Here is a 12,660-nt window from a genome sequence, read left to right as displayed (position 1 = left end):
TTATTTTATTTACTAAAACTTTTTTTTCTCCCAATGGGAAATGCATATTTCAAACTGCCATAATGTTCATGCATATATTATTTTTAAATTGGTATCTTTCTATTTTTAAACGGAAACAAAAATGAAAAATAATAAAATAAAATAAGATAAGAAAAATAAAATAAAAATAAATTAGTAAGAGTTAGCGACATTACAAACCTGAAAAATGCATAAGAAAATGCCTACAATGCCGAGAGGCTGGATAGGGATCAAACTCAAAATGAACAGGGGTTTGACTAATAAAACACAATGAAAAATGTTGTACTTAGATTTGTTAATACTATATGTAAAGATAAGGATGAAATAAAGTTAAAACAATTTTACAATTTTATTTTACAAAATGAAAATATAAAATATTTCAACTTAAATGATATTGCATACCCAATTTCATCGATATGTTTATTTATAAACTTTCTAGAAAAAAAAAACGTTGAAAATTGTAAAAACAAGTACTCAGGTATTCATAATATATCACTAAAAAATAATATATGCTTTAAAAAAAGGAATCTCAATAAATTTCAAAAAAAACAATGTAACAATTATACAAAAGATGAATCCTTGCCATGCTCATTCCCAACTACCACAACAGACAATGAAACAAAAATAAAAAAATTTATTTATTTTGGGAGAAAATATTCGATTTCCTTTTTCAATAAATACTTAAAATATGTTTTAATTCGATGTAGAAAAGAATGTAAGCAAAATCAAATCTTACCAAACAATATCACTAAAAATTGTGTCATACAAAATGTCAAAATTGAAACTGTTGGGAACTTTCTACACATGTTTAATGCCATATGTGTACTGCAAGATGGGAGGTACGACAAAACTGCGGGAACTCTATTTCGTCTAACATTGAAGAAGCTCGTTCAAGCAATTCAGTCAAATAATTTGGAAAATGAAAAAGTACAAATTGTTGATAGGAAAACGGTTGACAGCCAAACGGTTGACAGCCAAACGGTTGTTGAAGCTTTGACAATAATGAATAAGCATATGAGTGTATCAAGCCAATGCCTTATCAATTCAAACTTATTCAACTTATTTTACTTCAACTTAATTAATTATGTTATGGGTAAAAACGTGGTCATAATAAACGGCTCACCACTTTGTACTAAACAAAAAGCAGTACTAACAAGTGTAAGCAAAATAAATGATATAAAAAAATATTACAAAAAAAAAATATTTTTAGACATCCATAATTATATTGCCATATTAAGTTTTTTAAAAAAGTATGAATATATTTTTCAAATTTATAACTTTCAAAATTTTAGTGATACAACAGATGATGTTGTAGGTCATACAAGAGAGGGCAGTATATCTAGTACAGAAGCTAAACAACAAATTCATGAAACACTTATTGATATATTTTTTTCAGTTTTGAAGTTAGATTGTAAAAATCAAACAACCAAACATACAAGTATTATAAAATTAGTAACATTATTTCCACAATATTTTTATAAAATATTAAACAATAAATTAGATGGAAATATAAATAAAATCATTATTCAAAATAATTGGCTAATAACAAAACAGATTAGTACCTTATCATATTTTTTATTTCAAAATAATTATAATTATACTAACTATTTTAATCTGAACATATATAACCATATCTCATTTTATAATACCCTTAAAAAGTTTGAAAGTTGTAATAATAGAACACTAATAGAGGATCAACTAAATTTATATAAAGAGTTCTTTATGTTTATTTTCAAATATTATATACCTTTTTTATATACTAATAATATAATCTATCTTCTCTCTACCTTTACTAGCCAAATAAAAAAACATTCCCAAGAAGAAATAAAATATATACTTACAATTATAAACATGATCAATAATGAAATAATAAAACGGGTTCGAATGTTTGGAATTATAAATATGCTTCCTTCAGTATGTCAAACAAATTATACAAATTTTGATAATAATTTACCAGAGAATAATCAGATCTTTTTTCATTTTTTTAAAATATATAAAAGACATTTATTCAATATATGTAATGCATATTCTAATTTAAAATTTGTTACTAACAGGTTTATTAAAATCGTTGATCATTTTGTAGAAAACAATTTAGAGAGTATGAATACAAAAGATATTACTGCCCTTATATATTATTACAACAAAATTAATTATAAAAAAAATGATATCCTTAAAAGTGTAATGAATTATGTACAAACAAATATATATCAATATGAAATTGGTCAAATACAGACTATACTATTTGGCTTCTTCAAATTAGGGACAGACTTAAGTACAGACTTAACAACACACACCTTTACTTACCTACTTATGTATATTATGGCAATGGATTATATAAATACAAATAATTATAATATGTATAAAAATAAATTTCCTAATAATTTATATACAAAACTAACAACAAATGAAATAAAGTGTGTGCAAAATTTTGTAAAATATATATCCACCTTTATAAATTCATATAATTATAATGATCGTATTATTTTACAACAAACACAAGACTTATTAAAAGTGACAATTAAAGAGGACTCTACTTTCTTTATTTCAAATTTGGATATTTATAAAATTATTTATTTTTATAAAGAAATGGAAAAAGATGAATTATTTTATGGAAATATAAAAAAAATACAACATAAAAAAATAGACAATATTTTGAACATTTTAAATATATTAAATTTACTTTCTAAATATAAAATTAAAAATAATATAATACTTTATAACCTATTTTATTTACATATTTTACAAAAAAATAAATATAATAAATTTATAAAAATTAATGATTGGATTAATATTATTATTGGCTATTCAAAATTACCTAACTATAACCCACACTACATAAACAAATGTATTAAGCATGCTTGTGACAGTACTATCTTATTAAGTAATTCTGAAAATAAAAGCAGAATAAATAAAAAGGACATTCTCCTTCTTAAATATTTGTATAACTATTTAAAAAAAATTAAATTATCAAACTACACATTAATACAAAATATTATATCAAACTATGATCTTACAAATTAGCTGAATTAACGAGTATAAAAATTATTTACCTACTTTATTAACACAAAAACTTATAAATAATAAGTGTCAGGCTTCATTCTTTTTTTTTTTTTTTTTTCATTTGTGTTTGGTGTATATTCCCGGTTTTATTTTATGCCCCTCCAATGAAACAAACAAATTTTAAGTAAAAAATAATAAATTATATACCATTTTTATAAGTAAAAAATAATAAATTATAAATTCCATTTTCATGATTGTGAAAAGCAAATTGCGTGGAAGTTCTTTCCGTGATAGGGCTTACATTGTGTATTATTATTTATATACATATTTTTTTTTTTATATATATACAACTTGTTTTTAACTTTTTAATAAAATATTATTTACTTTTTATTGGATTAAATTAAAAATTATAACAATATAATAATGTGATAATATAATAATATTATGACATGATAATATGGTAAAAATTAATTTGCTGTGAAAATTAAAAACCCTCCTTCTCCATATTCCCATTCATTAACGCGTATACCTATTTATGTGTACTTATGTAAACTTTCTAATAAGATAAAAAAATGACAACGTGAAAAAAAAAACATTAAAAGGATGTATGAGCAGATAAAGAAATAGAGTTACATCCTACCGACGCTTTCCAACCATATCTTTATTACTTCAATTTTTTTTATTTTATATATAACTTTAAAGGAATATATAGAGAAACCATGTGAAACTTTTTATTTCACTAATTTCCTGAGATGTACTACCTTATGTTTTTAATTGTTATATTTCTATTGACAACCCCATGTAAGTTATTTCAAATCAATAAAATTGGCAGAAGCCCATTCTTAAAGAATAGAGAAAATGAAAATGTAAAAAGGAATACTACCTACTTTAAAAATGTCCAAACAAAACCAACAGGAATAATAAAACATAATAAATTATATGGATCATTCAATGATTATATATATAAATTATTAATAAAAAAATTTAAAAAAGTTAAAGAAAAAAAAGATATAAATATATATAAATCTTTACAATCTCCGAAAAATGCTTATAATGCTGATATATTATTTTCATGTGAATATACTATAAGTGAAATAAAAAAAAAATTATCAGAATATATATATGAACTTAAACTTGTTCATGCTCAAAATTTTAAAATTGTTTATATGGGAAAACGACGATTAGTAAGGCCTATTAAAAAACAGTTTGAGGCATACTACATTCTTTTCTCTTTCGAGGTATATCCTTCTCTTATTAGAGAAATATCTGACAAACTTCGCTCCCAAGAACATATACTCAGGTATATCCATACGTGATACGTACATACAATTGTCAATGCATATGATTTTCCACACACACTTGCCCCATTGATTCCCTTTCCTTTTGCAGGCTGATGATAACAAAGGACGAGTATAAGACAAAAAATATTGAATTTAAAGAGGAAGATTCTATAACTAATGAAATGAACAAAGTCGAACAAAATTTTTTTTTTAAGAAATCCGCATAGCCTTACACAGCTATGCAATACCATAACATAGCATAACATTTTTAATCGTCTAAACATTTTAGCCATATTTTTGTTTTTTGTGTCATTTAATGTGTTTATTTGCATAAATTTGATAAACATACCCTTTATAATCACATCATTATTTTTTTTCTATTTCCATTACTCCAATTATATACATTTGCGCGTACCAACGTGTATGCACATTTTTATGTTTTTTCATACCCAAAAATGTATATTAATATCAAACTTAAATCATAGCTATTTAATTATTTTTTTTTTGAATAAAAGCTAGCCATTTTCGCTAGCACAAATAGCCAAAAAGAGAAAAAAAAAAAAAAAAAAAAAAAAAAACGGAAAGAATGTCAGGACAAAAATTTTCAATGTATCAAAAAATAATGTCTTAAAAATTATTTCACAAATGTGGTGAAAAATATTTTCGTGAATTTTTCACATACATATATATATTTTTTTTTTCTGGTGTATTCTCGAAAATATTACACACTTTATATTCACAATGTAACACCATGAAAATAAAAATAAATAATACAAAGTACAAAACAAAAAGCGAAATTTTTTATTTCGAATAACTCAAAGATGATGTCAAAATTTAATGTAGTATTTTTTGTTTATTAAAATGTGAAAAGATAAAAAATAATAACAAAATAATTATTTGCCTTAAAGAAAAGGCTCCTTAAAAATTGGAACTAGGAAATATAAATTTTATATTATGTATTAAGAAATAGTTGTCTTGTATTTACGTTTATTTTTTCCTTTTCCATACCCACATTCCTACTACTTCAGTATGGGAAATATATTTTTCTTTGGAGTAATAACATTTAGACTTGTAGTATTAGTTACATATATTTATTTAAAAAATTATTATAATATATTATCAGACATAAATACTTATTTTCTCTTTTACTCTATTTCATTCCTTCTGTACTTAATATCTTCATTATGTAACCCGTATGAAAAAAAAATGAACAAATAAACTGCACACACAAGTTTATATATTCACTGAATTTAACAGCCAAAATATGTACATATATTTTTTTCTTACATTCTTTAGTGGTTACATTACTACTTGCCCTACAAGATATGTATCCGAAGATATAGCGGATGAATTCAAAACAAATATAAAAAATATATATAATCGAAAAAATACAGAAAAAACTGAATCTTTTTACAATTTTTCCACAAGCGATGAAGATAAGTCTACTATTTCAAGTACAACTTCCTCGGCTTCATCATTAAATTTAAGAAAAAAAGGTGACCATAAAAAAATATAGACATATTCACATTTAAATAAAAGCTTATATTTATTTCAAAACTATCGAAATATTGTTAAATTATTTTTTCTCACTTCATATAATTAGACATATATGACGAATTAACAAGTTTGACAATTTTCCATAATCTCCCAAATGATATTGTTTTAACCGAAAAATGTGTAAAAAAAAAAAAAAAATATAAAAACCTTAACAATTTAGCTAGCTGCACACACAATAACTATGATAAAGAACAAATTGCTACATCCCCAATTAAGAAGAAATACAATAAAAAAAATATAAATAACAAACTAAACAACAAATTAAATGACATTTATTTTGAATTGTTTCTAAAACAAAAAAAGAAACTTTCATTATATCCAGCAAACATAAAAAAAAGAAAAAAAAATGCATACAAATATAAACCTGTTTTCATAAACAATATTAACCAAATTAACAACACCCAAATAAATATTTTTAATAAAGCACCTCAAAAAATAACGAATTTTATTAAAACAGAGACAAACAAATATTATGATTCTACCTTATATAAAATAAATAGTAGCAATATTATATTTTCAAAAAATATAAAACATGAAAATAATAGTGCCCTAACAAATCCTTTTCATATATATCGAGACACTGTTTATCAATACAAAACAAAACTTAACTATTGTATTCAATGTGACATTGTCCAGGTATATATATAACCATGTATATAGTCACAACCCCATCATTTATTATGTGTTTACTAAAGTAAGCAATACCTATTTGTTTTTCTTTTCACATAGATACTACGAAGTAAGCATTGTAAATTTTGTAAACGGTGTATTAAAACGTATGACCATCATTGCCCTTGGATTAACAATTGTGTAGGAGAAAATAATCGATCGATTTTCTTTCTATACTTATATTTTGAAAATATTACGATTTTTCTAACATTAAGAAATGTCACTAAAGTTGTATATTCTTTAATTCCTCGAAGCAGGTTTAAAAAAAATATAACTATCATATATATATGCCTTTTTTTATTATTTTGACAATTGGCTAGCTAATTTTGTATTTCTTTAATAATTTCAATTTTCAAGGTACATACTTCTATTTTGGCTAGTTGTATTGATTTTTATTCTAGCTATTTTTTTGATAATAATTTTTTTTTTAGCATTCTATCATACCTACCTTTGCATAGTAAGTATAAAACTAAAAGCTGCATAAAATGTACATATGTATCAAATATTACAAACTCAAAAAGGTGGATTGATAGATAGACGAACAAAACCTGATAACTACTAAAATTATTTCTATAAAAAAAATATTTTCAATTATTGCTCTTTTCTATTTCACCAGATTAATGAAACAACTTGGGAAAATTTACGTCGAGATATCTTAGCGGAATCCGAAAATAATAAGGAGAAAGAAAAATATAATAATACTTTTTTTTTCATAAGCTATATTGAAAATATTTTTATTTATTTTTTTTATATCCCTATTCCTTTTTTTATACCTACAAAAATTAAGAAGCAATTATTATTTTTCATTTTTAATAAAATCGGCATCAAATTGGGTATTGACGGTGAAATTATATGGCGGCCCACAAAAAGTAAAAGTAGGCAAAAAGAAAAAAGAAAAAAGGAGTACCAAAATAATATAATAGAAAACTTGTGTTATTTTTCAATTTCAGGAGCCAAGCCATCAAGCCATTACTTTTTCCCTATCTTGCATTGGGTATCTATGGTGAGTCCACAAATACCGGCATATGCATTATGTAGCCCTTTATGATATAAATGCTTATAATCAAAATGGATGAATGAAGTAGATTTTGTTGCAAAAACTTGTAACCCCCACACATGTGTACATCGTCTTATCTTTGATCTCCCTTTCTTTTACAGAATAATTTGATTAAGTTTGTGAAAAAACGGATTTTATAAAATAGTAGATGTATCGATACTCCTTTTATATACTCAAAAAGGAACAGTTAAAATGGAATCAAAAAAAAATAATATATCCCCTTACAATATTATCTAAATTTTCAACATGGACTGACATACAATTAACCCCAAACCAACAGACCTCATTAATGGAGTTAGCAAATAAAACACCAAAAGAAAAATGTGATAATAATAAAATAGCATTAAAAATAACAAAAATACAAAATATGTCTAAACAATTAAAAACTGCTTGGGAAGAATTGGATATATATAAGCAACTTCTTACAGAGAATATGGAATTAACCCTTAAAAAAAATGAGGAATCAAAAGAAATAAATACCATCAATTTTAATGAATATTCAGAGGTGAAAGAAATTAATTATAATTTGGAAAATATTTCTGATTCGATTGTTAAGGAAATGTTAGATATTTATACAAATTTTGTAAATTTGGATCATCATCTTGATTCCAATGAGGTTCGGCTTGAGGTAGGTCATACCCTTTGTCGTTATTCATGCATCTGTCTCTGCATCGGTTACATCTATCACTTTGCTTTATTATAATTCACAGATTGTGCCCGGAGTCGGGGGTCAAGAAGCCAAGATGTTTAGTAATGAATTATTTTCAATGTATGAAAACTTTTGCAAATTAAAAAATTATGATTGTGTAATAAAAAATAACAAATTAAATGAAGAAGGAAAAGGAATAAGTAAAAATATTATTGCACATATAAAAGGGGAAGGAGTATATGTCGATTTTGTACAAGAGATTGGAATACATAGAGTTCAAAGAATTCCAATAAATAGTAAAAAAATGCAAACATCAACTTCTGTAGTTTTATTATTTGATGAAAAACAAACAAAAGAAAAACTTGAAAAAAAAATGAAAATTCCAAAAAATGATTTTATAATTGAAACAAAAAGATCAGGTGGAGCAGGAGGACAAAGTGTCAACAAAAATGAAACGTGTGTAAAAATTACTCATAAACCTACTAATATATTTGTTGAAGTACAAAAAACATCTAGCCAAATACAAAATAAAAGTATAGCTATGGAAATGATAAAAAATAAATTATATAACTTTTATTATGAACAAGAAAAAATGAACTTTTTAAAAGACAAAAAAAATCAAAAACAAAATGGTGATAGAAGTGAAAAAATACGAACTTACAATTTTTCCCATAATACAGTCATAGATCATATTGCTAATGTACAATATACTGGTATTGATCAATTTTTTAAGGGAACACAATTAATTAATTTAATCAATAAACGAAAACATTTATTTTATCAAAACATCATCGATGATACTCTGGAGTATTTGTTTTCATATGTGTGTTAAGGTCGCATGACCAACAAATTAGCTTTACACTTTTTTCTATGTTTTTTCCATGCTTTTTTCCTCTTGTTTTTACAAACCCTTTTTTTAGTACGTTGGAAAAAACTTAGTAAAATAAAATTTTTTTTTTCACCTTTAAACATGGTTATAAATTAAGCACATATCACCACCTTGTCAATTTTTTAATTCAAAATAATTCATTTTTTTTATTTTTTGTAATAAGAAAAGTGTGAAAAATATGACTAAAACATTTACTACATATGTTCAAGCATTCTATATATGATGTGCATGTGGATATACATAAAACAGCACACTCATAAGAAGGCCCAATAATCCATAAAAATATGGAGTAAAATATTAATGTAGGTATCCTAGTTTTAGCTTCTACATAATTCAACATCATAAAAATTCTCGAAATGCTTAAGGTGTAATAAAGTAACAGTAATTATTGGTTATTTAATATGTGACAAAAAAAAGAGAGATGGAAATATATAGTGCTGAAATTTTCTACAAATAATCGAGCAGAAAGTGAATTTATAAATATGAACAAAATAGGTGTTAATAAATTGTATCGATAGTATATACACTTATTTTATAAAGCAACATATAATAAGAATAGAATACTTTATGTTTTAGTGAATTATCTATACACGCTGTGGATTTATTTATAATGATTTACCACAGGTTTTATAACAATTAAAATAGTTTTTAAAATGGTTATGCTAAATTTATTTTACTTTAATTATTTTTTCTATTCTTAGTATACCAAACATATATATGCAGCATGTATGTACATTTTTGATAAGCCACTGATAAAAAAAATAAAAACATCGGTTTTATTTACCCCTATTTTTTTAGGCGTATAATATATGCTTCGATTTTTTACATCCTATATTATTATTTTGTATATAATTACGCATATAAATTTTAAAGTATAGAAAAACAAAATGGTAAAAAACACATGACTGCAAAAATATGTCGTTTCACTAAAGCACAAACTAGTTTTATACATGTTTTCATTTTTTTATATTTCTATCAGCTATAAAAAAAAATATAATATTTTTTTTTTTTTTATTTTAATATGATAAAATAGCTAGCTTGTTAATATAATTTGTATCCTATACATTATAATTAAGTATTTTTGCTTTTTTTTGATTTTATAAAAATAGTTGAAATATACACATACAAAATCGACAGCATATATACGTGTAAGAATACGTATAGATATACTATTTTAGTGTTTCATTCTTTTTCTATATTTATTAATATTTTTCTTTTTTTTTATTTTATAATATTTTAAACAAATGGATAAAAAGGCAAGAGAATATGCTCAAGAGGCTGTGAAATTTATTCAAAGAAGTGGAAGTAGTTTTATGGCATGTAAAAATTTAAGAGAAAAATTAGAAAGCCATGGTTTGATACATATAAAAGAAGGAGATCAATGGAAATTACAAAAAAATCAAGGATATGTTTTATGTAAAGAGAATAGAAATATATGTAGTTTTTTTGTTGGAAAAAATTTTAATATTAATACAGGTTCGATCCTTATATCCATTGGTCATGTTGATTCATGTGCTTTAAAAATATCACCAAATAATAAAGTTACAAAAGATCAAATAAGCCAATTAAATGTTGAATGTTATGGATCAGGATTATGGCACACTTGGTTTGATAGAAGTTTAGGTTTATCAGGACAAGTTGTATATAAAAAAGATAATAAATTAGTTGAAAAAATTATACAAATTAATAAATCTGTTATATTCTTACCAAGTTTAGCTATACATTTACAAAATAGAACAAGGTATGATTTTTCGGTCAAGGTAAATTATGAGAATCATTTAAAACCAATCTTATCCACTTTATTATATGAAAAACTTATAAAAGGAAATGAAAATATTTCAGAGAAAAATAATTCAAATACTGATGATGAAGAAAAAGGCAGCAAAAACCTTAACTCCTCACCACTTCTTTATCTTTTAGCAAATGAATTAAAATGTAAAGAAGACGATATACTAGATTTTGAGTTATGTTTAATGGATACTAATCAACCTTGTTTTACTGGTATCTATGAAGAATTTATCGAAGGAGCTAGATTTGATAACTTACTTGGAACTTATAGTGTCTTTGAAGCTTATATAGAATTAATTAAACTGTTAAAAAGTGATGATAGTAAAAATGAAACATTAGGAAATAATTTGTATATATCTATTGGATATGATCATGAAGAAATAGGATCGCTTAGTGAAATAGGAGCTCAATCTTATTTTACTAAAAGCTTTATTGAAAGAATAATAGGAAGTATATTTAAAAATGAATTAAAAAATAATGAAACAACCATAGATGAAATATATGGAAGTTTATCGAGTAGATCTCTTATACTAAATGTTGATATGGCTCATTGTGGTCATCCAAATTATCCAGAAACAATTCAACAAAGTCATCATTTACGTTTTCATGAAGGTATTGCTATAAAATATAATACTAACAAAAATTATGTAACATCACCTTATTATGCTTGTTTATTAAAAAGAACATTTGAATTATATCAAAATCAACATAATCAAAAAATTAAATATCAAAATTTTATGATTAAAAATGATACACCATGTGGTAGTACAGTTGGATCTATGGTTGCATCAAATTTATCAATGCCAGGTATGGATATTGGAATACCTCAGCTAGCTATGCATTCAATAAGAGAAATTGCAGCTATTCATGATATTTATTATTTGATTAAAGGTGTATTCGCTTTCTATACATATTATAATCAAGTTCTTTCCACATGTGTTCATGAATCATAATCATTTACACTCAAATTGTAAGTACAAAGGAAAATTCACACCCATTAGTATGTAATATAAATCGCAAACAAAATATATTTATGTACTGACACTAATTCAAAGAAATTATATCATGACAATAAAATATCAGTGATATAATAGTATCATATTTCCTGCATTTTTTAATATTCATTAAAATTGATCTCTAATTTATAAATGTCTATTTATATTTCCGCAATAACCCACCATTTTTTTTTTTTACATATGATTATTATTTATACAATATTATAATTTATACATTTTCAACAAAGCTGATAAAAATGGGCATTGCTTACCCCTTTTTGTTTTTTTTCATATTTTATAAATAGAACTATATACGAAAAAAAGAAATTTTAAATATACTTTTTCATTTTTCTTAAACAGTGAGGATTGTGTGTTCCATTTTATTTTATTTACACAAAACGGTTTTAAAATTTTGCATATATATATATATTATGTTTCATGCATAGTTTTTATGGAATATTAACGTTCTACTTTTTTGATAAAACCTTATTATAGCATAATGAATGAAAGGCATAAGAAAAAGATTTATACTTAAGAAATATAATTTATATATAAAAAAAAATGTACATATGCACATGCATATGAATAATGTGACCAAAAAAACATGATACCTATAGAATTGGAAAATGGCCATGGTATTGTTATATAATTGTCAATGTTTAGTGTAGCATTTTGCTAATTAAAAGATAGGGAATGTATATAATGCACACACGTGTATGTATATACATATATATGCTCATATTATATTGTTTACATTT

General features: G+C 24.0%; 5 protein-coding genes across 5 annotated transcripts; all 5 read left to right on the top strand.

The window, feature by feature from the left end:
• Positions 1-288: 288 nt before the first annotated feature.
• PVVCY_0803110 (conserved Plasmodium protein, unknown function) lies at positions 289-3,039 on the top strand (the record flags this gene model as incomplete). The annotated part of the gene is made up of 1 exon (XM_008627112.2): positions 289-3,039. One exon carries the CDS (start codon positions 289-291, stop codon positions 3,037-3,039), a length of 2,751 nt encoding a protein of 916 aa, XP_008625334.2.
• Positions 3,040-3,770: 731 nt separating this feature from the next.
• On the top strand, positions 3,771-4,525 carry PVVCY_0803100 (apicoplast ribosomal protein S6, putative; the record flags this gene model as incomplete). The annotated part of the gene is made up of 2 exons (XM_008627111.2): positions 3,771-4,318; positions 4,408-4,525. 2 exons carry the CDS (start codon positions 3,771-3,773, stop codon positions 4,523-4,525), a joined length of 666 nt encoding a protein of 221 aa, XP_008625333.2.
• Positions 4,526-5,327: 802 nt separating this feature from the next.
• PVVCY_0803090 (palmitoyltransferase DHHC6, putative) lies at positions 5,328-6,833 on the top strand (the record flags this gene model as incomplete). Its single annotated transcript, XM_037634271.1, has 4 exons — positions 5,328-5,491; positions 5,595-5,794; positions 5,902-6,491; positions 6,585-6,833. The coding sequence occupies 4 exons, from the start codon at positions 5,328-5,330 to the stop codon at positions 6,831-6,833; spliced, it is 1,203 nt and encodes a 400-aa protein (XP_037490386.1).
• Positions 6,834-7,729: 896 nt separating this feature from the next.
• PVVCY_0803080 (peptide chain release factor 1, putative) lies at positions 7,730-9,062 on the top strand (the record flags this gene model as incomplete). The annotated part of the gene is made up of 2 exons (XM_008627109.2): positions 7,730-8,209; positions 8,292-9,062. The coding sequence occupies 2 exons, from the start codon at positions 7,730-7,732 to the stop codon at positions 9,060-9,062; spliced, it is 1,251 nt and encodes a 416-aa protein (XP_008625331.2).
• Positions 9,063-10,363: 1,301 nt separating this feature from the next.
• On the top strand, positions 10,364-11,860 carry PVVCY_0803070 (M18 aspartyl aminopeptidase, putative; the record flags this gene model as incomplete). The annotated part of the gene is made up of 1 exon (XM_008627108.1): positions 10,364-11,860. One exon carries the CDS (start codon positions 10,364-10,366, stop codon positions 11,858-11,860), a length of 1,497 nt encoding a protein of 498 aa, XP_008625330.1.
• Positions 11,861-12,660: the final 800 nt, after the last annotated feature.

This window comes from Plasmodium vinckei, assembly GCF_900681995.1.
Source record: "Plasmodium vinckei vinckei genome assembly, chromosome: PVVCY_08".
NCBI classification, from domain to species: Eukaryota; Apicomplexa; class Aconoidasida; order Haemosporida; family Plasmodiidae; genus Plasmodium; species Plasmodium vinckei.
The sequence above is the reverse complement of the archived record's forward strand: the minus strand, read 5'-3'. Positions and strand labels throughout refer to the sequence as shown.